This window comes from Hirundo rustica, chromosome 20, assembly GCF_015227805.2.
Source record: "Hirundo rustica isolate bHirRus1 chromosome 20, bHirRus1.pri.v3, whole genome shotgun sequence".
NCBI classification, from domain to species: domain Eukaryota; kingdom Metazoa; phylum Chordata; class Aves; order Passeriformes; family Hirundinidae; genus Hirundo; species Hirundo rustica.
Window position 1 is genome coordinate 9,727,713 of NC_053469.1, and position 26,085 is coordinate 9,753,797.

General features: G+C 54.1%; 1 protein-coding gene across 3 annotated transcripts; it reads left to right on the forward strand.

The window, feature by feature from the left end:
- LRSAM1 (leucine rich repeat and sterile alpha motif containing 1) lies at positions 1-26,085 on the forward strand. Of its 3 annotated transcripts, none has more exons than XM_040083243.2 (25): positions 1-63; positions 3,282-3,462; positions 5,229-5,285; positions 6,766-6,810; positions 7,377-7,454; positions 8,249-8,317; positions 9,024-9,108; positions 9,877-9,998; positions 11,067-11,157; positions 11,969-12,099; positions 12,670-12,699; positions 13,288-13,410; positions 13,498-13,637; positions 14,168-14,212; positions 15,168-15,238; positions 16,567-16,666; positions 17,369-17,456; positions 18,066-18,140; positions 19,552-19,632; positions 21,675-21,770; positions 22,276-22,374; positions 23,336-23,467; positions 23,906-23,987; positions 24,165-24,304; positions 25,166-26,085. In XM_040083243.2, exons 2-25 carry the CDS (start codon positions 3,391-3,393, stop codon positions 25,289-25,291), a joined length of 2,178 nt encoding a protein of 725 aa, XP_039939177.1. In that variant the 5' UTR covers positions 1-63; positions 3,282-3,390; the 3' UTR covers positions 25,292-26,085. The 3 variants fall into 3 exon arrangements, with proteins under 3 accessions (XP_039939177.1, XP_039939176.1, XP_039939175.1); XM_040083241.2 differs by lacking the exon at positions 1-63 and adding an exon at positions 330-380; XM_040083242.2 differs by lacking the exons at positions 1-63; positions 19,552-19,632 and adding an exon at positions 328-380.

Below are 26,085 nucleotides of genomic sequence, written 5' to 3' on the forward strand. Positions count from 1 at the left end.
GCCTCTCGCTGGTGCCGCTGATCACGTGACCCGGCGGTGAGGCAGCGATGGCGGCGCCGAGCGGTGAGCGGGGCTGTCAGCAGAGGGGGGACTCGCTGTGGGACCCGCTGGGGGACGCTGGGGCTGCCCCGGGCCGGCACCGGGCACTGCACCTCGGGGGTGCTCCTCGGAAGGGCTCGCGAGCTAGGCGGTGCCCGGAGCCGCGCGGTGTCCGCTGCGGAGCGGGCGGTGCCCTCGCTCACTGTCGCTGCTCTCCCCAGGTGTTGGGCCGGTGCCCGAGAGCTGCGAGCGAACGTCCCGGCAGGGTCGACTCAGTCCTTCATCCTTCCGAGGTTCTGCGCCCTCGGGCACAGAACGGCGCTGTTCTGGATGAGGGAGGGGTAAAGAAGACGAGGAGCATGGAAGCTGTGTGACCCTGGGAGGGGAACCCTGCGGGGACCCGCAGAGAGAAGCAGAAGAGAATAGAGATGGTGGGGGAAAGGAAGGACTGAGAGGCAGAGCTGGGCTGCTGAAGACGAGTGGAGATTTGTTCTAGGGGTTACCAGGGGAGGCCCTGGGCAGGCTCAGGCTGTGGCGGGGGTGGCAACTCCAGCACAGAGAGCAAACGATGCAGCAGAACGAGTTCCAGAGCCGCAGTTCAGCTTCTGCCTCCTCTGTGTCTGTTCCAGTGACTGCAGGGCTGGCTGCTGAAAACCTGTCAGAGAGCCAGAGCAGCCAGTGGCTGTCTGGTGACACCTCTGCCCCCCAGGGCCAGGCAGCACCTTCAGGAGCCCACCCAGATCCAGGCCCTGACTCACTGCGCTCCTGAGTGTTTTCCCAGACTAAATAAAACATCTTTTCTTCCCATGCCCTCACCTTGTCTCATTACAGTCCACAGATGGATTTATGGTGTCCAGAATTTTTTTAAAACTGGGGCTTCTTCCAGAGCTGCGTTGCTATGTTTTAATTACAGTTATTAGTAAAATGAGATGTTCGTGTTTATTTTGCTGTCATCACCCCAACAGCAGCAGACCGAGAAACACCCAGAGGACATTCCTGTGCCCTTGCCTACCCTGAGTGTGTGGCTGCTCCTCAGGCAGAGCTGGTGCCTGCAGGGAGCACTGGGATCAGGATTTTGTGTCCATGGGTGCTCACTGCCTGCAGGAGCACTGGGATCAGGATTTGGTGTCCATGGGTGCTCACTGCCTGCAGGAGCACTGGGATCAGGATTTTGTGTCCATGGGTGCTCACTGCCTCCAGGGAGCAGTGGGATCAGGATTTGGTGTCCATGGGTGCTCACTGCCTGCAGGAGCACTGGGATCAGGATTTGGTGTCCATGGGTGCTCACTGCAGGGAGCACTGGGATCAGGATTTGGTGTCCATGGGTGCTCACTGCCTGCAGGGTGGGTGCTGGCCCGAGCACTTACAGGCAGTTCTTTAAGTAATTTAATAAATAAAAATTAAATCATATATTGGTCATGTGCCAAGAGCCTTTCTCGCTGCTGGCTGCTGGGTTTGATGTGTCGTCACTAAAGCAAATTTCCACTTTTAAAAGCTGTTCAATCCATTTAACAAATCTCTGATCCTTCATCTTCTGACACCCGGTACGATTCTTTTCCTGTTCACTGTCCCCCCTTCAGCCTTCATGTCTTTTCCATTTTCTTGGGTGAAAACTGATGATTTCCCACTATCCCCATGACCAGTGAGATCTGGCTGGAGTAGGGAAAGGTGAGGTGGGACAAGGGGATGGAGAAATGCTCAGCAGAGTTGAACATGGTCATCAATTCAAGGATATCTTATTGCAAGTACCTTTTCCTTCTGCGTCCTCATCTTGAAATCTCCTTTTGTTTGTGCCTCTGATGTCTTGGCCTTGACTGCTGCCCAGCATTTCCCTGACAGTCAATTTCCCTTCTTGCTCAACCCTTCGAGTTCTGGCTCTCACATCTGTCCTGGTAGCTCGGTCTGAGCAGCATTTCAATGATCTGAGCTGGTTAAAGAGGCAGAAATTGGGATGGCAGGGAAAGAGCCACAGCACTGTTGGAGGTGAGTTTGTAGCCACATCCTGCTGTGGCCCCTGGCTTGTCCCGTTGAGTGGTGTGACAGCAGGACAGCAGGACAGTGACTCAGGATTTCTCTGCCTCCTTGTTCCTGCAGTGAAAGGAAGAGGGTTGAATTAGACTTGGATGAATTAGACTGAATTGTTTTACTTCTACAGTTAAAAAAAAATCTGTAAAGATTTTACGGTGTTTTTGGCAGATCTCTCCCTGCTCAGGAAACATCCCTGTCTGGATCCTGTGGCTCCCTGCTTTGCAGACACAGAGCTGGCAGAGAGCCAGCATTTTATGTGCAGCGCCTGAGCTCCACTGAGCCCTGAGTTAAGTGTGTAGCTGTGCCAGCTACTGCTCCACTGGTGAAGCAGTGACTCTTTTGTGCTGATTTTTAAATTGCACAGAAAAACAGCGTCTAACAAAGTCTCTGCAAGTGTTTAAAATGTAACTCCCTGTTCAGGGCTCGCTGTTGCTCCTTCTCTTCTGTCATGTCCCAGTCTTTTCTCCCAGGCAGATCCCTGTGTCAGGTTCCTCTGGGAGGCCCTGCAGGTTCAGGTTCACCTGCAGCCCCAGCTCAGGCTCCTGCTGCATTGCCCATTTGTGCCCCCTGGTGCCATACAGCCACAGATAAACCCCTTTTTCTCCTCAATTTCATTGCTCAGCTGGCCCCATCTCTTTTCCAACATCCCCACTGGCACCATTTCGTTACCAGCTTCTCTCCCCATTCCTTGTCCAGACACAGCTTTCTGCCTTTCCCTCAAAATCTGCCAACAGCTCCTTTTTCTCCCCTGCTGGGTCAGAGCCCTGTCCCAGAGCTGCTGGTGTCTGTTGCCCTTCAGCCACCTGCACTCCTGGTTCCACCAGGCATCTTCCTCACCCAGCCTTTCCACTCTCAGGTTCAACTTCCCTTACACTTGAACCAACTGAATCCTTACTCTCAGTTCTTTATTTTTGTGCCAGAATTGACTTTGAGTTTAAATCATTTGACTTTTGTTCCTGGTGCTTGATTTCTTGATACAGTTTTTTAATTTTTAATTCCTTTTAATTCCTGGACCCTGCATTTCTCTGACCCCTCAGCAGCCTTTCTCTGTGCCTATCCCAGTGCTTACCCAGACCACCAACCCCTCTCAGACCACAGCAGTGCTTGAGTGCCTCATGTTTGTACTTCCCTGTGCTGGAACCTGCCTGTGTGATCCAGTTAAATAAAGACATTTGCTGACACAATTCTTCTAATTTCCCCCCCAAACTTATTAGGTCCCAGTTCTGCAGCCCAGGCTCCCCAGCAGACACAGACCCCAGGATTCCTCAGCCTTTCTCTGCACTGACCATCCGTGCCCCTGGACAGAGCCAGTCAGGACTGAAGATGCCTCTCTTCTCCAGGAAGAAGAAACCCAGCGATGATGCTCGGAAGCGCCTTGAGTACCAAATGTGCCTGGTAAGCAGTGCCAGGGTGCCAGGGTCATTTCTGTGCTCTGTGCCTGATCCTTGGGTACTAAATGTGCCTGGTAAGCAGTGCCAGGGTGCCAGGGTCATTTCTGTGCTCTGTGCCTGATCCTTGGGTACCAAATGTGCCTGGTGAGCAGTGCCAGGGTCATTTCTGTGCTCTGTGCCTGGTCCTTGAGTACCAAATGTGCGTGGTGAGCAGTGCCAGGGTAATTTCTGTGCTCTGTGCCTGATCCTTGGGTACTAAATGTGCCTGGTAAGCAGTGCCAGGGTCATTTCTGTGCTCTGTGCCTGGTCCTTGAGTACCAAATGTGCCTGGTGAGCAGTGCCAGGGTCATTTCTGTGCTCTGTACCTGATCCTTGAGTACCAAATGTGCCTGGTGAGCAGTGCCAGGGTCATTTCTGTCCTCTGGGCCTGATCCTTGAGTACCAAATGTGCCTGGTAAGCTGTGCCAGGGTGCCAGGGTCATTTCTGTGCTCTGTGTCTGATCCTTGGGTACCAAATGTGCCTGGTGAGCAGTGCCAGGGTCATTTCTGTGCTCTGTGCCTGATCCTTGGGTACCAAATGCGCATGGTGAGCAGTGCCAGGGTCATTTCTGTGCTCTGTACCTGATCCTTGAGTACCAAATGTGCCTGGTGAGCAGTGCCAGGGTCATTTCTGTGCTCTGTGCCTGGCCCTGGCTCCAGGTGATTTGGTACATCCCCTGCATGACCAGTAACCGTGTTCCATGACCAGTAATCGTGTTCCTGATCCCACCAAGACAGCAGGTTTTCTTCCTAATGTACCTCAGGGAATTCCTTCCTCCCTGTCTGCCTTTGCCCTCCCACCTCAGCTCCCCTTTGTGCCACTTGTGTCCCTCTGTGTGGTTCTGTGGGGCATCCTCCACCCCACCTCCTGCCAGCCTGCAGCTGGGACCCCAGCTCTCATTTCTCCTCCATGCCCCTTTGTCCTTACAGATCTCCCAGTTTGCTTTTCCTGTGACATCCCATCGTATCTGCCTTGCCTTGTGCCTCTTTTGCTTCCCATTATTCTTATCCTCCTGTCACATCAACTTGTTAGATGTTGTTGTTTGTTTTCCTGGATTAGGATTTCACCAGGATGCTCTGGCACCAAGAATCTCCTGGGGAAGGGATGAGGAGAGGCTGAGGGAGCTGGAAAGGGCTGAGCCTGGAGAAAAGGAGGCTCAGAGGAACCTTGTGTCTCTGCACAACTCCTGACAGGAGGGGACAGCCGGGGGGGTCGGGCTCTGCTCCCAGGGAACAGGGACAGGAGCAGAGGGAACGGCCTCAGCCTGGGCCAGGGGAGGCTCAGGGTGGATATTAGGACTTTTTTTCTTGAACAGCTTTGTCAGACATTGCAGCAGACTACCCAGGACAGTGGTGGGGTCACCATCCCTGGAAGTGACCCAGAGATGTGTAGATGTGGCCCTTGGGGACATGGGTTAGTGGTGTCTGTCCAGGTTCATCGCTGTTAGCAGCTGCCTTGGGTGGATTTGATTTGAACATGGAAAATACTTTGGGACAGAACCACAGAATCCCAGACTGGTTTGGATGGAAGGGACCTTAAAGCTCGTCCAGTGCCACCCCTGCCATGGGCAGTGACACCTCCCACTGTCCCAGGGTGCTCCAAGCCCCATCCAAACTGGCCTTGGACACTCCCAGGGATGGGGAGTCCACAAACTCTCTGGGCAAGATGCAGCAAGAGGTGCTGTATTTCTGTATGGTCTGATTCTCTGGATGTGTTTCTTCCCTCTCCAGGCAAAAGAAGCTGGTGCTGATGACACCCTTGACATATCCAGATGTGAGCTCTCAGAGGTAAGTCCTCTACAACTTCCAGTCTTCACTCACAGCTCTGATTCTCTGTCTGTCTCTTGGTACCCACTCTCAGATTTACTCTCATGCCTCTGAACAGAAATTGTTGCTGCTCCACCTTTTCCTCTATCTCCTGAGCTCTGGCTTTCAGCTGTGGGCTTCTTTGGGGGTTTTTTGTTTGTTTGGTTGGTTGGTTTTTTGTTTGTTTGTTTGTTTTTGTGGGACTTTGCCTGTCCATGCTTCCACACCATTTCTGTCCTGGGAATCCTTTAGAAGGGCAGAGTGGTCTCATACCCTTCACCAGTACCTTGTTTGACCCTACTTTGGGACCTCATGGCTTAATTTTGCTGGTCCTGACAGAGCTGGTTTGCCTAAGGCTGAGTATTTCTAATCTTAGAGCTACACAGTCTGCCACCCATGGTTGTTTTTCTGTGTAAGTGAAAACCCTAGTCCTGCTTTCAAGTTGCTGGTTAAGGATGGAAGTCTCACTCCCAGCTTGGCTTCTTTTATGGCAACCAACTAAATGAAAAACTGTCTGTCTGCTGGTGTGTGGGCAGGCAGTGACAGAGTGCCAGGCACCCAGACACAGCTTTTCCTGCTGGCAGCCAGGCCTGCCTCAGGCAGAAACCCATTTATTTTAATTTTTATTCCTTGTCTCATTCTTCTAAAATGTTGATCCTGAATACAGGATGGCCTTGTCAAGCAAGGTGGGGAGATTTGACACCATCCTGGAGAGGAGAGCTGCTGCTGTGCAGTGTGAAATGGCTTTGCTGAGCCTTTGGGATGTTTTGTTCCAAGCTCAGGAGCCAACAGCAGGTTGTGTGTGGGTCTGCAGGCTGTGTGGGACAGGGTGGCAGAGGATCCACGCAGCCAGCTCCACTGCAGGCCACAGCTGCTCTGGGATGCCCAGCAGCTCCTTTTGGCTTGAACCATAAAGCTGCTGTTTGATTTTCATTGTTGTTTGGTTTCCCAGTTAACCACGGGCAGGAGTCTGGCTGCTGCTGGTTCCGTGCTGCAGGGAAGGTCACAGTGCCCAGCTGTGCCTGGCAGGGGCTGAACTGGCATCTCCTTTGTCTGCCTGCCCCTCTCCTGGCACATCAGGGACACTCTGTCCTGCCTGGTGCTCACCTTTCTCTCTCAGCGCACCGCAGCGTGGTGGTGAGGTTGCCAAGCCACAGAATGCATCTCAGTGATGCCTGAATCGAACCTTTGCCTGAACTCATCTGCACAGTGAATATTAAATCACACAAGGCTTGAACTCCTGCCTCAGCCTGAGCCTGTCGTGTGACACTCTTGTGTCACGGAGAGCCACTGGAAGCTGCTTAAATGGAAGCTCCCTGGGAAGTACTGGGCTATAATCAGAGGGCAGTGATTTTAAGCATCACTTTTATTTTCAGTTGAGTTGTTCACACTTTTACAAGTGGACAGTGTCGAACTGCTTAAAAGAGAAATTTGACATGATTTTTTTTTAAATTGTTTTTAGGTTCCTTATGGGGCCTTTGCAACTTGTAAGGTCTTGCAAAAAAAGGTAGTGTTGTACTTATTAAATTATTGATATATATATTTCTAATATATAATATATGTTTATGTATATTATAAATACAGTTATATAAAATAAATATATTTGTATTATTTATATTAATATGATTATAAGTAAATTATTAAATTATTCTATTAACATACAGAATTATGTTAATTACCCTATTATTGGCATGTTGGAAATGACTGTGTGTGGTTGTTTTATGGTGGTCCAGAGGGAATTTGCTTGTAAGGAATCTGTCCACGTGTGTGATACTACGTAGGGAGCAGTTTGAGTCAGATCAATCCTGTGTTTTTTAAAGTTAATTTCTGCCAGGAAAGATGAGGTGGTTGTTCCTGTCTTAGCCCATCTAAGGGTGTTTTTCATGTGAGGAATTGAGCTCTGGTTTAGATCTCATGTAAAATGTTTGACCTTCTCTGACAATCCATTTCCTACTTTAATGTTTTATATGGTAGTGAATAAGATATTGAGCTCTCATACAGCCTCCCCAGTTCAATCTCAACAAAAGTGCTTGTTCTGGTGTCTCTTGTGTTTCTGTTTTTTTTCCTCCCTAGGTGCTGATTATTCATACAAATAATCTGACATCTTTAGTTCCAAAGTCCTGCAGCCTCCTGAGTCTCATAACCGTGAAGGTAGTTGTGATTCTTAACAGTTCAACTGCAGCCTGTTTTCCTTGGATTTGGGCTGCCTGAGAACACAGCAGGCCAAGTAAATCCCTTCTGCCTGACTGGCTTTGCCAGGAGTCAGTACCAGGGTGTGCCACCTGCCTTTCCTGGGTTCACCTCCCAGGCTGGCAGACAGCAGTCACTGGGTGGTTTGTGTACCATCACCATCAGCCCCACGACTCATTTATCCCCTTCAGAATCCCCCCATTTCCCCCGGAGCAGCCTCGCTGCTGGTGGTGGTCAGGCAGAGCTGGCTGTGTTATGGGGTACATCCATTCTCCCCTGCTCTGGAGGGTCACTGGGATGGGAAGGGAGCTGGTGATGGGTGTGACAGGGCTGCAGCACCATTGTGCTGGGATTTCCCAGGAGGCAGAATCATTTCAGCAGCTCCACGTGGAGGGAGAGAGGTCTCCAGGTCTGTTCCTGCCCTCTCCCTGCGCTGCTGTTGGAGCAGTTCAGCTTCCAAAGAGCAGTTCAGCTCACTGATCCTACAGGAATTCCTATACCAGCCTGGTTCCAAGGGGATGATTTATCCAGTTGGTTTCTCCAGCTTTGTGGGACATCTCCCTCAGTGTCACTGCTCTCCCTTGCCTCTTGTTTGTTACTGATGTCTGAATTTCCTAAATACCTCCAAGAATTAAGTACCCGTGCCCCCTGGAAAACTTGAGCTGCTTTTCAAAGTCCCATTGGAAACAATTTTCATTGTGAGATAATTCACGACTTTTGCTCCCAACCTTGTTTGGTGACATCTGCTTTTCCAGGTTCTGGATCTGCATGACAACCAGCTGGCATCACTTCCTGCTGATATTGGTCAGCTGACAGCTCTTCAGGTAAAAGATTTGCATCCCAGGTGTCTGTACAGGGCATGTTTGGGGACAGCAGGGATGTGGGGTTACTGCTGTTTGGTTTATAATTAATCACAACTTCTGTTGTGATTAATTAGAAATGATGGTGCCGTTTTGTCAGATCTGTCACATCACCCTGACTGTTGCTGTTGAACTGGCTGGTTAGAGGGAGGGCAGGAACAAAGGAGGAGAGGAGGAGGAGAAGAGCAGGAAAAGCCAGGCTTGGTTATGTTCTCCCAGCTTGCTGCAGCCCAAGTGGCTCCCATGGCCAAGCAGAGTCCTGGTGATCTCCCCAGACATTCAGGTTTTGCTGTTCTCCCTGGTGTGGTTATGTTGAGAACCCAGAGCAGTGTCTGAGGGCACACTCAGGGTCTCTTTGCCCAGGGGGTGGCTTTAGGTTCATCCTGTGGGAGTTGGGGTTAGAGAGGGCTGCCCTGCACTCCAGTTCCCAGTTCCTGCATCTGGATGCAGCACCAGATGGTGGTGGTGAGCAGGGTTTCTCACTGCCCCCAGTAGCTTGGCATGCCCTTTATCATGGGCTGGTGGAAAATACATTTTTTTAACCCTGGAAGTGTTATCTACAACCAATTTCAAGTTGTACTTCTGGGCCTGAAGGTCCCATCAGAAGACATGTGTAGAAGACAAGAGACTTAGATGAATATTTTGAATATATTTTCTGTTAATACCGTAGGTCCTAAACCTTGAAAGGAATCTTTTAAAAAGCCTTCCACAATCTATAGGAGACCTTGCCCAGCTCCAGGTCCTCAATGTGAAAGGTATGGAATGGGATTGCTCTGGGCAAAGCACATTTATTATCTGGTCATGTTGAGCTGCATTAGCAATTATTCCTTTCAACCAAGGCAAGCACCATATGGTTTACACTCTTTGCTGAGGAAGAACACGAGGAAAATTTGAACTCAAATAGTTGGCAAGGCAGGAGAAATGATCTAAGCCTCAAGCCCTCCAGTAAAGCAAGCAGAGCACTCAGCCGGATAAACCGAATTACAGTTGGGTCCTGTGAGCCTGTGTATTCCCACCAGGTTTGCACAGCCCGAGCACAAAGGTCACAGCTCTTTTCTGGACTCCTGGGCATTTTCCAGCTATGCAATGCCACAAATCTGGGAGAAAAGGGAGATTTAATTATGTGGAGCTCTTGGTGAAACAGGGAAGGCAGTGGAGGGTGAGGAACTTGGAAGGCAGCTCAGGTCATTGCCTGTCTGTCTGCAGCACCTGGGCTCTGAGCCTGGGGTCTGCAGCCCCACACTCAGTCCCCTTCCTCCCATCCCTGGGGCTTAGACCAAAGGAAGAACATTCCATATTACAAATATTGTCCTGCTAAAGTGCACAGATCCAGCCTGCAGCAGTGACCTCAGCTGAGAAGGAGATTTGGATCCCAAATTGCCCTTGGTGGGCAGTGACAGCCTTTGAGTCCCTGTGGAAATGAGCTGTACGTGTGGTTATGGATCGCTGCTGGAGCAGATGAGCTTGCTGCCTCCTGTTTTGGGAAGGTTCCATGGTTCTAACTGGCTTTTCTGTCCCTGTAGGGAACAAGCTGAGGGAGCTGCCCGGGAGCGTGAGCGGCCTGCGGAGCCTGCGGGCTCTGGATGTCAGTGGGAACGTGCTGCAGGAGCTGCCGCGGCTGCTGGCCCACGTCCGCACCCTGCAGGTAGCCAGCCCTGGGGCCAGCCCTGCCCAGCCTGCTGCCCTCAGCTGGGAATAAATCCAGCCTGTGAGGGGAATGGTTAGGGTCTGGACAGGATGTGCTGCAGGGGATTGTAACAGGGCTGTTCACACTGTCCAGAATAACTTTTGTGTACCTGCTCTGGTCTTTTCTGATAATTTTTACCATTTAATCTGATCATTTTGCCATTTAATCATGACAAAAGATTCAGAGAGTGAACCCCTGGATTTTACCTGCCAGACCTATCTCTAAGAGCACAGATCTTGCCTCTGTCACCCTGGCAGATCTGAAACTCATTGTCAGCTTCCAAGGGTTTATGGCTCTCTGAAGTGCACACATACAGAATGGGAAAAGAAGCAAGATTTTTATGGATATGTTGCCTTCTGGCTACCAAACCTGTCAGTACTAAATGGTGCAAGTGTGGGGCCGCAGGGCTGGTTCAGACACCAGCAGGAAGGTGTGAATAAATGCTCTCCTGTCTCACACATGTTTTGCTTCACTTATGAAGCCAGCCCGAGTTGAGGCATCTGTGCAGCTTTGCCCCCTGTGCTTGGTAAAGTGGTTGGTTCCTTGGTTCCTTGTGCTTGGTTCCTTTCTAGGCTTTCCTCCTAAGCCCCTCCCTACAAAAGGCAGCATTAGGTCCTTTTAGTGGCCACAGTGGGACGAAACAAGTGGCTCTTCCCCTCATTCTTTGTGGGACTCCTCTCCATGCCCTGGTATCATCCCTGCTTCCATGCTGAATCCAGCTCCCTGACATGGAGTGGGGAATGTCTGGAGCTGAGAAGTGCTCTGACCGCTGGTACCTAAACATGAAGTGCCAGTGCCTGCATGAGAGCAATGTTCCACGAGTGGCCAGCTCAGAAGCTTCCAAATAAGGGACAGTGGAGTCACCTCTGGAAGGTGCCAGACACCCAGCAGGGATTCAATACATTCCCATTTATGTCAGGATTTGGGGTAACATTAGGTAAGATTTTGGGGAGCTGCAAGGAGAGCTGCAGCTGGACTCTGTCTGGACTCAGAATAACCCGGAGCTCTGTGTGTTCTCTTTTGGAGACGCTGACCCTGGATGCCTCTGCCATGATCTACCCACCCCCTGACATCTGCAGTGCGGGCACAGAGGCCATCCAGCAGTTCCTCTGCAAGGGTAAGCCAGGAGCACCCGGGCTGTGCCCAGAGATGGCATTTCTGAAGGACAGACACTGGGTGGGCTCTGCTCGGGGTGGCTGCTGATGCCCTGCACACCTGGTTACCTGTCTGTTGGCAAACAGCACAACACGAGTCCTTCCCTGGGCCCTGCACACTGAAATGCAGAGTGGTTTGTTAAAACCCAGAGTGGCTGGGTCAGACTGTCTCAGTGAACCATAAGAAGTCAGTGCATATCCCGTGGTTATTTGGATTTTATCCTGTGGGAGGATTAGGTATTGTCCAGCTGTCACTGCCTTGGGACAAGGAGAGAGACTCAGGAGTCACTCAAGGTCCCTGCTGCCCTCATTTTCTCTGAGGAAGGACCTGAGCCCTGCAGGTTGTTATCAGAATGATGAAAACAGGTGGGAAACTCAAATGACAAAGGAAATGTATACTGTAAGTTTACAGACTCTGTGTTCAGTACAGACAGGGAGCTCAGGTGGAGGTTTTATGCAGGGGAAGTGCCTTGCAAGGCGTAGTCAGAACTTATTTTGGTCTGGGCAGTAACATTTGCAGCCCTGCAGAAATCACCAAGCCTGAAGTGCAGGATGTGTTTCTGTCTGAGCAGACCCTTGTCCTGGTGGGGATGCAGTGGCACCACCTCCTCCCAGAGCCCTTGTCCATCCTGCCTCAGCTGGAGGAGCCCTGCCAGGCACTCCTTGGTGTGTGGGCAGAGGGAAGCAGTCCCACACACCAGCCAGCTCTCAGCCTTGGTGCCAAGGAGGTCTTTGAGCCCCAAATGTTCTTGTTTTGTATCTGGTGCCTTCCAGAGTGTGGAATTGCATACTACCCTCCCTCACAGTACCCGCTCCCCACGCTGGAGAGCGATGGAGGAGGAACCTCAGTGGATGAGGTGGACAGGACAGTGGAGAAGTACCTGGAGGAGGAGAGTGAGTGGCAGGTGAGGCTCCCCTGCACCAGAGGGGTGGGGATTTGTCTCTGTGCTCCACCAAAGCACCTCACAGCACTTGGCACATCATCCCTCATCACCTTCCCCTCCAAGAGATGTCTTTTGGGGTTGAGGGAGCAGCCAGGCACAGGGTGTGCAAGGGTGGCACATCTCCTTCCTGAGCTGGGGCTGGTGTCACCACACTGACGCAAGGAACTGTCTCCAGCCTTGAAAGCAATGATGCAGCCCGGGGACAGGGGTGACAGTGGGACATGGAGTGTGCAGTGTGTTTTGAGGGGGACAGTAAATTCCAGAAGGACCTTGTGATTCCCAGCCAAGGCTAGACATGGGAAAGGGGAGGTTGGGCCCATAGCTGTGGTAACTGTGCTAATTCCTTTGCTCTTTGGCAAGTGCAGTCAATGCCTTTGTCCCTGGAGAAGCCTGAATGACTGGACTTTGGGCCTTTTTTCCTGTGCTTTTGGTTGATGTCTTCACTCAGTGAGGGGATGATGTGCTCAGGGTTAATAGTAGCTACAAAAAAGCCCTGGGAGTAAATGTCTGATGATATTGCTTAATTTTCAGAGCAGATTCTCGGATTATGAGAAGAGGAAGGTACGGATCAACCCCTGCAACTGCTTTGTCTGCAGCATGGGTCTGCTTCTGGTTTTTGTTTTCCAACTTTTTGTTTTGTTTCTCATTCCCCTCACCTGGCTGCACTTTTAGTTTGTTCTTGTTGTTTCCCTGGTCTCTGTCTCTTCCCCTGTGCAAGGCTCACTTTGAAATTACCAGAAGCTCCTGCCATGCAGTTCCCCAGTGCCTTTGGCTCGAGCTGCTCGGACCTGGCTGCTTCCCTCAGACAAGGGAGTCCTGTGCCATGTGCAACTGAACCCAGCTGCATTTTGGGTTTCCCTCCACGTGTTTATATGGGCTGGTTTGGTATCAGTCGATGCCCAGGGAGTTCAGCTTCGTGACATGAAAGAGTTTGGAGATTGTTATGAAAAGAGCAGCAGCTTCTGCTTCCCAGTTTTTGGGTTCCTAAGGAGAGCACATTCCCCTCCCCTCGACAAGCCTCCTGTTTGCCATTTGGCTTCCCTTCTTCTCTGCAAGGGACTGCTGTGCCTTGCTTTACCTTTTTGCCAGAATATGTTCTTGCTGGGGAAGGAGATTCCTGTCATTCGTCCTTCTTCTTATTCCTCTCAGGAAAGGAAAACGCAGGAGAAGCTGGAATTTGAGCGGCGCCTGAACGTGGGGCAGCAAGAACAGGCCCTGCTGGTGCAGCAGCTCACCAGCAACAAGGATGAGATCCTGCAGACAGTGAGAGAGGTGGGTGTGCTGGGCAGGGCCCTTCCAGGGCACCCACTGCCTTCCCCAAACCCACCACCCTCTCCTGCTTTTCCCTGCTCTGGGCAGGAGCAGCAGAGGCTGGAGCAGGGTCTGTCGAAGCACCAGCGCTGTTTGGAGCAGGAGAGGCTGAAGCTGCTGCAGCAGCTGAAGGACACAGAGCAGGGCATTGCCAGCCGGATCCAGAAGCTGCTGAAGGACAACCAGAGGTGGGGCTCCAGGGGGTCTTGCTCTGATTTTTTTTTTTTTGACATGTTGTTTTGAGCGGTTCATTTCGCTCCTGAGTGCTTTGGACCTGGTCAGGATCGATGTCTGGAGGAGCTGCCTTAGCTCCTGGACTCCCAAAGACCATTTAAGGCACATGGAATTTGCATCTTGGAAAAAAACTCTTTCATGGATGTGCGATGTTGGGATTTTGCAGTGCTATGGGAGAAATTCGAGTTCCTCATGGAAGGTGCAAATTTGAGGTGTTAAGGTGCCCCTGCCTGTCTCTGCTGGCTCTCCATGTGAGCTGGTGCTGATGGGAGGTGCCCAGCCTGCTGAGAGCTGCTCTGATGTGCTTGACAGCAAAGTTGTTTTCTCTCAGGCACATGGAGGGATTGTTGGGGTTGTCCTGTGCAGGGCCTGGAGCTGGATGATCCTTGTGCAGGATGTTCTGTGACTCTGTGATTCTGCCCTCTGGGAGACCTCTAGGTACACAGCTTGATGCAAAGCTTTTGTTTTATCTTTTTTTTTTTAGGCAAAAACAAAGTTCAGACATTTTGAAGTCCTTGGAGAACGAGAGGTGAGTCTCTTTGAAACAAACCTGTCTGGAAAAGGGGTAAGAGGCTGGGAAGAGGGCTAGGAGCTTCCTTTCAGAGTCACCAGTCTGAATCCACCCTAAGTCAGGAGAGGTTCATCCCATACCTGCAGCTGGCTCTGGTCACCGTGGGAGACAAGACACTGGGCTCAGTGTGCCTGGTCCTGCCCAGTCTGGCACACCCAGGGTGATTTTACTTCTCTTTCATCTCTGAACGGTCCTAAATTATGAATTTGGGAACAAAACTCTGTATTCCAATATCAAGGCCCAGCAGAGATCCTCCATCTGCTGGCAAGCAAGGCAGTTATGAAGATGTTCCAGCAACACATCCAGGCTGGGAGGAGTAGCTGGGAAGCAAATCTGCCATTCAGCCACCAAAAGTGACTGTCCCCAGCTCTGCCCTGCCTGTGAGCTGCCCACCCCCCTTCAGCCAGCTCTCTGTGGCCCAGCAGACTGGGTGAACATCATCCAGCTGTTTGTCAGGTTGTTCCTCCTCTACACCAGCTCCTGACCTGGTGAATGGTGGGGGGAATGTGCTGGAACAGGGCCAGGGCTGGTGGGGAGGGAGCAAGGCTGCTGCTTGCAGTGGCATTGCTCACTTGGGCCAGCGCTGCAGGGCTCATCCACCCTCAGGAGAAAGGAAAGCCAGGGAAGGGTCTGGCACTGTTTGGGGAGAGCGTGTGCACCTTGTGTTGTTCTGTCTCTCAGAAAAATCCATTTCCCTGTCTAAAGGCACTGTCCTCGTGGTTTTGAGCAAATTTTGTGTTGTCTCCCATAAAAATTAGAGGCTCTTCACCAAAAAGTCACCGAGGCTTTGGTGTCTCTGATAAGCCCAGTTTTTCTGAGCAGGGTGAACCTGCCCAGCCTTGAGACTCTCTGCTGTGTGGGCAGGGGAAAAGGGCTCTTTTGAAGGAGTGGCTGAATTGTTGTTTGTTGGCAGAATCAGGATGGAACAGCTGATGGCAATAACCCAGGAGGAGACGGAGCAGCTGCGCAGGAGGGAAGTGGCCTGTAAGTCCAGACAGGGCTTTGGGGAGATGAGGGGAAGGATCTGGAGCACCAGGAGCAGCTGAGAGGGCTCAGCCTGGAGAAGAGGCTCTGGGGGACTTTCTCACTCTACAACTGCCTAAAACAAGGGTGTGTCCAAATGGGGGTCAGGCTCTGCTCCCAGGGACAAAAGGAAACAGCCTCAAGCTGGAAGGCTTAGGTTGGATATTAGAATTTTTTTTCCATGGAAAGGTGGCACAGACTGCCCAGGGCCATGGTGGAGTCACCATCCCTGGAAGTGTTGAAAAAATGTGGATGTGACAGTCGAGGATGTGATTTAGTGGTGAACATGGTGGTGGTGATGGTTGGACTTGATGATCTTAAAAATCTTCTACCTTAGTGACTCTGTGGTTCTGTGAAAGACCTGATTCCCCTGGAGATGCCCTGGGTAGGTGGCAATCATGTGAGAGATGCTCTGGCACACCCATTCTGACATTCCCTGATGGGAGCAGCACTGCCCATGTGCCACAGCTGACCCAAGGCTTCCTCCTGCCTCTTCTCCCTGCCTGTTCTCCATGAGGCACAGGCCAAGCTCTCTGTTAATCCATCAGGTTCATGTCTGGTGAACAAGAATGGTGCTGGGAAGCCTTTTCTGCTCCTGCTGACCATGACCATGTGTGTTTCTCCAGAGAAACAGAAGGTGGAGTCCCTGTAAGGCTGGCAGAGTCTTACACTTACTCCTCTCTGCTCTGGGACAGGGACAGGAGCCAGGGAAGGGCTGGAGCTGGGCCAGGGCAGGCTCAGGCTGCAGAGCAGGGAAAGGTTCTTCCCCCAGAGGGTGCTGGGCACTGCCCAGGCTCCCCAGGGAATGGGCACGGCCCCGAGGCTGCCAGAGCTCCAGGAGCCTTTGGACAGCACTGCCAGCGATGCCCAGGGTGGGGTTGGTGGGGGTCTGTGCAGGGACAGGGGCTGCACTCAATGATCCTTGGGATCCCTTGCTACTTCCCTGGAGATTCTGTGATCTCAGGGCTGGTAGGCAGTGCCTGGGCTTCTCTGAGCTCTGAAGAGGTGCAGGCACAGGCAGAGTGGAGTTTCCTCAGCTCTTTTCACAATAAAGAGCCACAGTTCTCAGTGAATGCAATCAGTGAAAGGGGAAGAGCAAGAGCAATGAGAGAGGAGAGCTGGTTGCAGTGGCTGCAATTACTGGTGGGTGAGTCCTGCTCTGCACACCCAGGCCAGGCAGGCACTGATAGTCCCCTGTCCCCTCTGTCCCCCTGTCCCCTCCATCCCCTCTGTCCCCCTGTCCCGCTGTCCCCTCTGTCCCCCTGTCCCGCTGTCCCCTCTGTCCCCAGCTGCCATGCAGCAGATGCTGGCTGAGACCTACAAGAACAAGCTCCTCCAGATGACCTCCGAGTGTCGTCGGCAGGATCTCATCAGCCAGGCCTGCTCCAGGTGCTGGGGGTGTCTGGGGCTGGTGGTGCTGCTGTCAAATCCCTTCCTTTCAGCAGTGTCATTCCCTTAAGTACACCAGGAACCCCTGGAGCTGCTGGAATGCAGCAGGACAGCTGTAACAGCACAGGACAGTGAAAATTAGACTGTCAGGCTCCCTTAAATGAACCACCTTCTAACGAGCACAATTTGCATGTTAATCACACTTTGGGGGGACTGTCACTTTTTTGCACTGTTTATTTTGCCTTCTAAATTCTGCTAAACATGGAGGAGGGACTTAGACCAGTTGTATTCCTGTTTTTTGAGGCACTTCAGTGCCAAGCTGTGGCCCAGAGCTCCTCCCCTCACCTCCCAGGCTGCCTCAAGGATGCTGTGTGTGCATAGGCAGTACGTGAGTGTTGCTGCACATACCAAGAGCGTCCTGGCTCACTGTTTATGACAAGATGAGAAATTTTACTCTGGCACTGACCAAAAACAGCCTTGTGAGCCTGAGGCAACAGGTCCACAGGAGCCCATGGTGCAGGTTTGGTTTGGGTGTAGGGAAGGAGGTGTTAAATCTGTGACCTTCAGCTGTGCAGTGCCACGGCTCTTCCCCCTGGTCTGCAAGAAATTCCTCCTGCATTCCCCATTGCCTGCTTTTCCTCTGGTTTGCCTCAAGAGTCCCAGACCTGGCGTTAACTCCATGGTACATCCATTTCCTTGCAGCCTAGCTGAGATGGATCAGAAGTTCCAACAAATCCTGGCTTGGCAGCAGCTGGATCAGAACAAAGCTGTCAGTCAGATCTTGCAGCAGGTAGGCAAAGGAGCAAACTGCTCATGGGGGATGGAGGGAGAGCAGGATCCCGAGTGGGTCACAGGAGCTGCAGTGGCTGGGCTGTGGTAGAAGTGATTCTATTTAAAACTACATGCTAAACTTTGAGAATATCTGCTATTTTGACAAACTAACTTGGGTGGTTGAAAAAAAAAATTTTATCTAGAGAGCAAATTTTCAAAAAAGACATCATAGGAAGCAAAAGTGACACAATGATTAAGAGGGGATTTTGAGACAGAAGTCCTGTCTTTTGGCAAGTTTCCTGGGGGACTTGGGACAAGCATTTTCAAAGTTTGTTCTCAGAAGTGCTGGGCAGCTGTGCCCTGCAGCACAGCCTGGCTACTCAGTGCTGCTGAAAAGGAGAACTGGGGTCACAGAGCATTCCAGATAAATGTTTGGAGAACATTAATATTTCTCTGTATGTCTCCAGGGTGGGCTTTACCTGTTGGGCTCTCAGCTGTGTTTCAGGACACTTGATCAGAGCAAGCACCACTCAGGGACTTCTACTGAGTCCCTGCAAGGCAGCAGCTTCTGAGCCCACCAGCAACGGCACCAACCACCTCACTAAGCAGGATTTTGCCTGTCCCTTAGATTGAGATGCAGAAAACTGCCTTTGAAGCTCTCCAGGTGAAGAAGGATCTTATGCACAGGCAGATCAGGAACCAGGTGAGTCAGCAACTGAGGAAAGAGCAACCAGCTCCTCAGCTCATCCTGCTGCTTGATGAGACCCCGGGAGGAAGAACAAAGGGCTGTGAGCACAGAGCAGGGACTGAGCACATGCAGAGCTCTGGTACTGCTGAGAGCTCTGGAGCAGGGAGTTGGGCAGTGTTGGTTACACCCAGCTCTGAGGGAGCGCGTGTCCAAGCACGTTTTAGATTCCTGGGGCTGATGGCATTGCCATTCCTTCAGTCACCTCAGCGCTGGAGGACACGCCTGCACTGGCTCCAGGGGTGATCTGCAGCTGCCCCTCTGATTTCCTTCAGGCTGTGTACTTGGCAGGGCTGCTGCTTCCACATGAGTCCACTGCATCTCCATCCAGCACATCAGAGCTGCACCTTGAGCCATAACTTCACCTTTTCTTTCCCATTCTCAGCCTGCCTTTCTGAGCTCCATTCCACAGAAGGTGCAGTGATGTAGTCAGGGGCAAGAGCAGGAGCTGGTGGAGAAAGTAGTGATGGATGATGCAGGAAGATGGAAGAGTGGCAGTGGTGGATGCAGGAAGGAGGGAAGGCAGCAGTGGTGGATGCAGGAAGGAGGGTTGCTGGTTTCTGACACAGTGCTTCAGAATCTTCCCTCTCCTGATGTGACACAGCAGAAAAGTCTCAGGTCAGGATTTGGTGGATTACCTTGAGGGCTTGGACATTTTGAGTGTCCAGTGACCAGTCTCTGCTGGAAGCCTGTGACCTGTCTGACAGGTCTCCATCATTGCCTGAGTTCACCATTAAGGCGCTGCATTTTGCTCCCTCTTGTTCTGTGAATAGAGGGAGTTTGTTCCTTGATGCCAGGGCTGCACCTTTCACCCTTGGGACCCCTCCCACCCCGTGCTGCAGGGGCAGAGCTGGGGCAGAGCCCTGGGGCCAGCAGGAGCAGCGTGGCCTGGGGCAGTTGGTGTCCTGGCAGAGGAGTGAGCTGGGCTCTCATCTTGGCTTTGCTGTGGGACCTTGGGGACCTCACTTCACCTCTCTGTGTCTCAGTTGCCCCAGCTGCAATTCCAGGGATTGCTGGAGCACTGGAAACCAGGGCACGGTCCCCGGAGTCTGAGGTCTGAGCTGTGCTGCTGGGAGAGCTCTGCATTCCAGAGTGGCTGCAGAAGGTTTGGATGCACAAACTGACTGCAGTGAGATTGCACACTGGAGCAGAAGGTGTTCAGAGCAGAGAGACAGTTGGAGGGGGGACAGAGCTCCTTAGGTAAAAGGAGAGGGGCCCTCAGCACACACATCACCAGAGGGCACAAGCAGCTCCTCCCAACCTCTGGGTGCTCTGCAGTGCTGCCCTTGCCAGTCAGACCTTATTTTAAAAGAGCATTAATAAAGTCATTTTAAATGTCAGTAAAAAAAATGTTTCATCTTCTGTTTAGATTAAATTAATAGAAACAGAGTTATTGCAGCTGACACAGCTGGAGTTAAAGAGGCAAGAACTGGACACAGAGACGCTGCAGGTACGTGGGGCTCTTGGGCTGCCGCCCACCCTCTCTGCTTTGGGACTGCTCCACTTGCTTCCCTTGCTCCTGGCAGTTTCCAGATGGTTTTATGCTTAGTCTGAAGCTCCTTCTGCACAGGACACACCAACCCCTCTGTGTCCTGGGAATGTGGGACAGTGCTGCTCCCAAACATCCCCAGGCATTCTCAGCAGAGACAGAGGAGCTCTGAAAGGGAGGGGCAGTTCCAGGTGTGCTGGGTGAGGAAGGATTTTGCAATCCAGTTCTTGGCTGCCCCAAAAACACCTGCCTGCTGTGCATTGCACGTCCTCTTACATTGTGTTGTGTTTTGGTTTTGACGTCATCAGCAGTCACACATGGAGGAATACCAGGTTTAGCTTAAGCAGCTTGGCTTTAAATTTTGTTTTATGATGCTTTTGCATCATCAGTTGTTTTGTTCTGTGTGTCATGTGCCAGGTCAGGTCACCTGTTTAGTCAGCCCCAAACCAGGGACAACCCCCCAGGGCAGTGCTAAGTGCTCACTTCGGGCAGCAGTGCCCCCCAGCCCTGTCCTGGATCCTTCAGACTTGGGTTGTGCTTCCCAGACTCACACAGCTCCTCTGTGTCCCTTGGTGGTGCTGGGGGGCAGAGGGTGGGACCACATGGAGTTCGTGGAGGGCAGACCAAGTGTGACCCTGGGGAGCACAGGAGCTGCAGGGCACTGCAGGACACAGGGCTCTGCCAGGGCTCCCACCTGCAGCTTCAGCACCAGGAGCTGAGGAATGAGGCCTGGATCTCTCTGGATCCCCCTGCCCTTGGTGCTGTGCAGCCCAAAGGGTCCCTGCTGGGGCTGCAGCAGCTCCCCCCCGTCATCCGTTGTCCCTCTCCCCTCCGTGGAGGTCCTGATGCTTCCTGCCTCTGTCAGGGCAACACAGCTCTGGTCACCTGGAGGTGGGGCTGGCCTGGGAGAGGCAGCAGTTCCTCTGTTAACCAGGGCCTTGTCCCTCTGCAGGGTCCTGATCCCAGGCTGGACAGGCTTGGAGCACCCTGGGACAGTGACCCTGCCCATGGCAGGGGTGGAACAAGATGGGTTTAAGGTCCCTTCCAGCCCAGTCAGTCTGGGATTCTGTGATCAATGGAGGTTTCCCCAAACTTCAGAGTGTAACAGGATCCTTTTTCCTCTGTCCATCTGAAGTCCTGGTGGCTGATGACCACTGGTCTCTGCCAGATATGGGTGAGTGGGACTGAAGCTGCAGAGGTGCCACAAGGTGGGACATTTCCCAGCCACTTAGCTCTGCATTGCCAAGGAGTGGCTGCAGGGATGCCTGGCCTTGCCCTGGTGTGCTTGGGGTGAGACCCCAGGGAAAGGAAGCATCCCGAAGCAGGGGGACCTCACCTGTCCTGTTTGCCTGCAGGATTCCAGACCTACTTTCAGGTGGTCTTTTCTCAGTTGGCTGGGGCTTGGAGCAACCTGGGATAGTGGGAGGTGTCCCCGCCCATGGCAGGGGGTGGAACAAAATGAGCTTTAGGGTCTCTTCCAACCCAAACCAGTCTGAGATTCCATGACTCAAAGGAGGGGTACCATGAATGCTTTTGGCTGAACTTCTGATGGTGTGAGGAGGAGCTGCTGCAGCCAGGGTGGGCTGGGGCAGAGCAGGGCAGGGCTGACAGGAGCAGGTTCAGCTTGGTTCTGCCCCGCCAGCTGCTAGGAGAGGATCTGAGCTGTGGGGCACAGGGATTGCACAGCCACAGGGACTGGTGTGGTCTGGCAGGGGCTTTGCTGGGAAGGGGACAGGGTGGCAGCAGTGTGGGGATGTGGCTGCCAGAGCTCTCCTGTTGGGAAGGGGCAGGGTGGCAGCAGCGTGGGGATGTGGCTGCCAGAGCTCTCCTGTTGGGAAGGGGCAGGGTGGCAGCAGTGTGGGGATGTGGCTGCCAGAGCTCTCCTGTTGGGAAGGGACAGGGTGGCAGCAGCGTGGGGATGTGGCTGCCAGAGCTCTCCTGTTGGGAAGGGGACAGGGTGGCAGCAGCGTGGGGATGTGGCTGCCAGACCTCTCCTGTTGCAGGAAGCGGTCACAGAGCAGCGCCAGACACTCAGCTGCCTCCTGCAGCAGCTGCTCAAGGAGAAGAAGCAAAGGGAGGAAGAACTGCAACAAATCCTGGTAATGAAGCCCCTCATGAAGTGCTGTGGATGAGGAAGCATTTGGGCTGGCTGCAGGGAGAGTCCATGGATCAGTGTGGGAGTGAAGGGCTGTGTCCAGATCCAGAGGCCAGTTTAGCCCCAGGAAGTTCTAACATAAAGCTGGGGAGCACAGCAGCACTCTGTGGTGTAGCACGGGGCACCATCATCACCATCAGTGACCCTGCTGGGAAGGGAGTGGTCAGCAGGATGAGCACAAGGGATGGGAGTTGTGGTCTTGCAATCCTGAGGGTCTCCAGACTCTCCTGAGCCTCAGGAGAAGCCTCAGGCCTTGGGGAAACGGGAGCAGGGAGATGCACAGCTCTGGGCTGGAGGGGTTCAAAGTGGGGCCAGGAGCCAGAAATGCCTGTTTGTCCCATCACAGTGCTCTGGCTCTGCCCAGGCTGGGGGTTCCCTCCTGCACACTCACCCTGAACCCCCCTGGCCACGTTCCCCCAGACTGCTGAATGGATGAGTTTGTTTTTCAGCTGGAAATGGAGGCAAAGAGCGAAACCAAACAGGAGAACTACTGGCTGATCCAGTACCAGCGCCTGCTGAACCAGAAGCCCCTCTCCCTGAAACTCCAGGTGCTGCTGCTGTTCCTGCTCCCACTGTGGCTCTGCTCAGCTCTGGGGGCAGTGAGGACAGACCCCTGAGCTAAGGCTGGGAGCAGGGCACTGACCTCTCACACAGATCCAATCCCAATGGATTGCCAAAGAGGTTTTTCATGTGTGGGAGCTCACTGGGGGCTGCAGCTCCTCCTGAGGGGCAGCTCCAATCTCTGCTCCCTGGGACAGGGACAGGAGCCAGGGAATGGCTGGAGCTGTATTACGTTGGTTGCAGACAGAAATGACATGAACTGACCGAGGTTCATTCACAGCAATGAGTTTGTCAGGCCTGCCCTTTTTATAGGGGTTTGAATCTCTCGGGTTTAGGCAACTGGGTCTTAACACTGCCCAGCTCCCTGGGTTAATGATACATCTGCATTTAGGGTTGGAAGGGATTGGTTGGGGTCTCTGTTGAAATTTAAATCTGTCCTATCATTGTTCACCTAGAGAGGTGTTCATTGAAATAGGAGAGCCAAATTGGGTTTCTTATTATAGCCAGATTTATCTGTGCAGATACAGACTATTGGTACTGTGACAGAGCTGGGCCAGGACAGGCTCAGGCTGCAGAGCAGGGAAAGGTTCTTCCCCCAGAGGGTGCTGGGCACTGCCCAGGCTCCCCAGGGAATGGGCACGGCCCCGAGGCTGCCAGAGCTCCAGGAGCCTTTGGACAGCGCTGCCAGGGATGCCCAGGGTGGGGTTGGTGGGGGTCTGTGCAGGGACAGGGGCTGCACTCAATGATCCTTGGGATCCCTCCCAGCTCAGATTTCCAGACCTCAACATTTTGAACCGTGCCCATGAAACACCTGGGGCCAGAGCTGCTCCAGCTGTTGGGCTTCCAGGCTTTGGTGTGTTTGGGATGCAGCACAGCTGGAGCAGGGCAGGGACAAGCACACCCCTGGCCTCAGGGGTGCAGTCTGGGAGCTCATGCCGTGTTTTGCAGGAGAAGGGTTTGGAGCAGCAGCTGGTGACCCTGCTGCTGGAGCTCTCTGCTGAGCAGTACGTGCCAGTCTTCGCTCACCACCGAATATCCCTGGAAATGCTCGGCACCATGAGTGCCAGTGACCTGGAGAAGGTACGAGACAGCAGAGCCATGGTGGGACACCAGCAGCATTGTCCCTGTCCCTGCCCCGAGCCCAGCTGTGCTGGTGGCACACTGGTGACCCCGGTGGGTGTGGGCTCTCTGTTGAAATTTAAATCTGTCCTATCATTGTGTGCTGGTGCTGCTGTGTCACCTCCCCACAGGGACAGGTGTCTGTGCTGCTCTGCCTGTCCCTGTGGGCTGTGGCTCTCCCAGAGACTTGCAGGGTGAGCTGCAGCCTGACTCCATCTTCCAACGTCCTCCAGATGCTCTCTGTAGTAGAAATAGCACCAGAGAATTCCTGGTGCCTGGCAGAGGGGCTTTCCTTGGCACGGCCACATCTTGCCAGCAATGTCCAGGAGTTCTCAGTATCCCCTTGGGGACACCAGCCTGCTGTCCCTCTGGGGCCAACACCCTCCCCTTGCCCCACAGCTCGGTGTGACAGAGGCTGGTCTGCAGCGTGCCATCCTCAGGCGGGCTCAGGAGATCCTGGCTGCGGCCACGGCCATCCCAGGTACTCCCGGTTCTTTTCTGCCCCGTTTTACACTCACAGCCGGTACCTGAGTGGGGCAGGGAGCTCTGCGGGTCAGACACCCCGTGGGTGTGTGAGGAGGGCAGGCAGGGAGGGCAGGCGGGGCTGCAGTGGGCGATGGGCAGCGCCCGGGACACTCTCACCTGGCTGTGCTTGCAGAGCTGCGGAGGGCGGAGCACACCGAGGCCCCTGCGGCCCCCGAGCCCAGCGCTCCTCTGGAGGAGCTCCCGAGCCCCGCGGCCCCACCGCTGCAGTGGGACGAGAAGAAGTCAGAGTGCGTTGTGTGCATGGAGCAGGAGGTGAGATCCGGGGCTGGAGCCGGGGGCGGAGGGAGGACGGGATCCAGCGCAGCTCCAGGGCTCTGTCCCCAGCCTGGCTCTGCCAGTGCCCGGGTGCTCCTCCCGCCAGCTCCCGGGCACGGCCGGGGCTGGGCATCACAGCGGGGATGGAGCGAGAGAAGGGCAGGGCAGGGCAGGGCCAGAGAGGGCTCCGTGCTTGGGCAGGACCTCGCTGAGTTCCACCCACCGGCCGTGGGAAGCGCTCACGGGGCTGCTCATTCATCCCGTGTGTCCCATCGCGTCCTTTCCCTGTGTCCCATCGTGTCCCTCCCTGTGTCCCATCGTGTCCCTCCCCGTGTCCCATCGTGTCCTTTCCCTGTGTCCCATCGTGTCCTTCCCCTGTGTCCCATCGTGTCCCTCCCTGTGTCCCATCGCGTCCTTTCCCTGTGTCCCATCGTGTCCCTCCCTGTGTCCCATCGCGTCCTTTCCCTGTGTCCCATCGCGTCCTTTCCCTGTGTCCCATCGTGTCCTTTCCCTGTGTCCCATCGCGTCCTTTCCTTGTGTCCCATCGCGTCCTTTCCCTGTGTCCCATCGTGTCCTTTCCTTGTGTCCCATCGCGTCCTTTCCCTGTGTCCCATCGCGTCCTTTCCCTGTGTCCCATCGCGTCCTTCCCCTGTGTCCCATCGTGTCCTTTCCCCGTGTCCCATGGCGCTCCCGCTCGGCACAGCCCAGGCCCCGCACACTCAGGCGGGACGGAGATCGTGGTGCGGGGCTCTGCCCCTCATACTGAGACCCCCCGAGTGATCCCCAGCTCCCCCCGTGCTGGCACCGGTGTTCAGGGACAGCAGCACTCTCCGCGTCCCCTCTTTGTCTCTCCCCCAGCCCCGGATGATTTTCCTGCCCTGTGGCCACGTCTGCTGCTGCCAGGGCTGCTGCGAGCGGCTGCACTCGTGTCCCCTGTGCCGCCAGGACATCGCCCAGCGCATCCGCATCTTCCACAGCGCATAGACCGGCCCGAGGCACCGCGCGGCTCCCGGGGCGATCCCCGCTGCCGCTGTCGGGAGCCCCGCTCCGGCAGGACCCGCACTGCCCTCCCCGTGCCCCGCTCTGGCTGCGCCCGGAGCCTCGGCATCCTCCCGGCCCCCGATGGCTTCTCAGCACCCAGCTGGCGCTGCTGCGATGGATCCCTCCCTGCCGCCTGCGTGCCCGGGTGCCAGACCGGGTGCGGCTGTGGCTCCTCCTCTCTGGCAGAGGCGTTTGCCTTCAGAAAGGCCCGTGGCTCAGCAGGGGCACGGGAGTGCTTCCAGCAGAGCTGCCGGAGCTGGGGGAATTTCCTGTGGGAGCATTCGGCCGGGACATGCTGTTCTTTGTGTGCTGACAGTGCCTTGCGCCTCTGGCGTGCCAAAGGTCTGGGGCTCTGGAGCCCCACAGGAGCGTGTCTGGCTCTGCAGCCTCAGGCAGGGCCGGGCCAGCGGCTCCGCAGCCCCCAGTTCTGCTCCTGAGGGAGGGGACAGTGCAGCACCCCGGGACTGGGGGAGCTGCCCTGGCCGGAGGAGCCCAGCCAGGTCCCTCACCACAAATCCCGTAGGGAGCAGAAAGTGTTGCTGCCACTGCACAGCCGTGCTGCGGGGCTGGGGCTGTGCCCACCTCAGATCCGCGGTGCCTCTGCGCTTTGGGGCGTGGGGACATCTCCACTGTCATTGATTAGTAACAATTCCTGCCTGTTCCTCCGCTCTTCACCCTGAAATATAAAAACGCTGCCACGAGCCCGGGCCCACCACAGCTTTCCCCAGGAGCAGCCA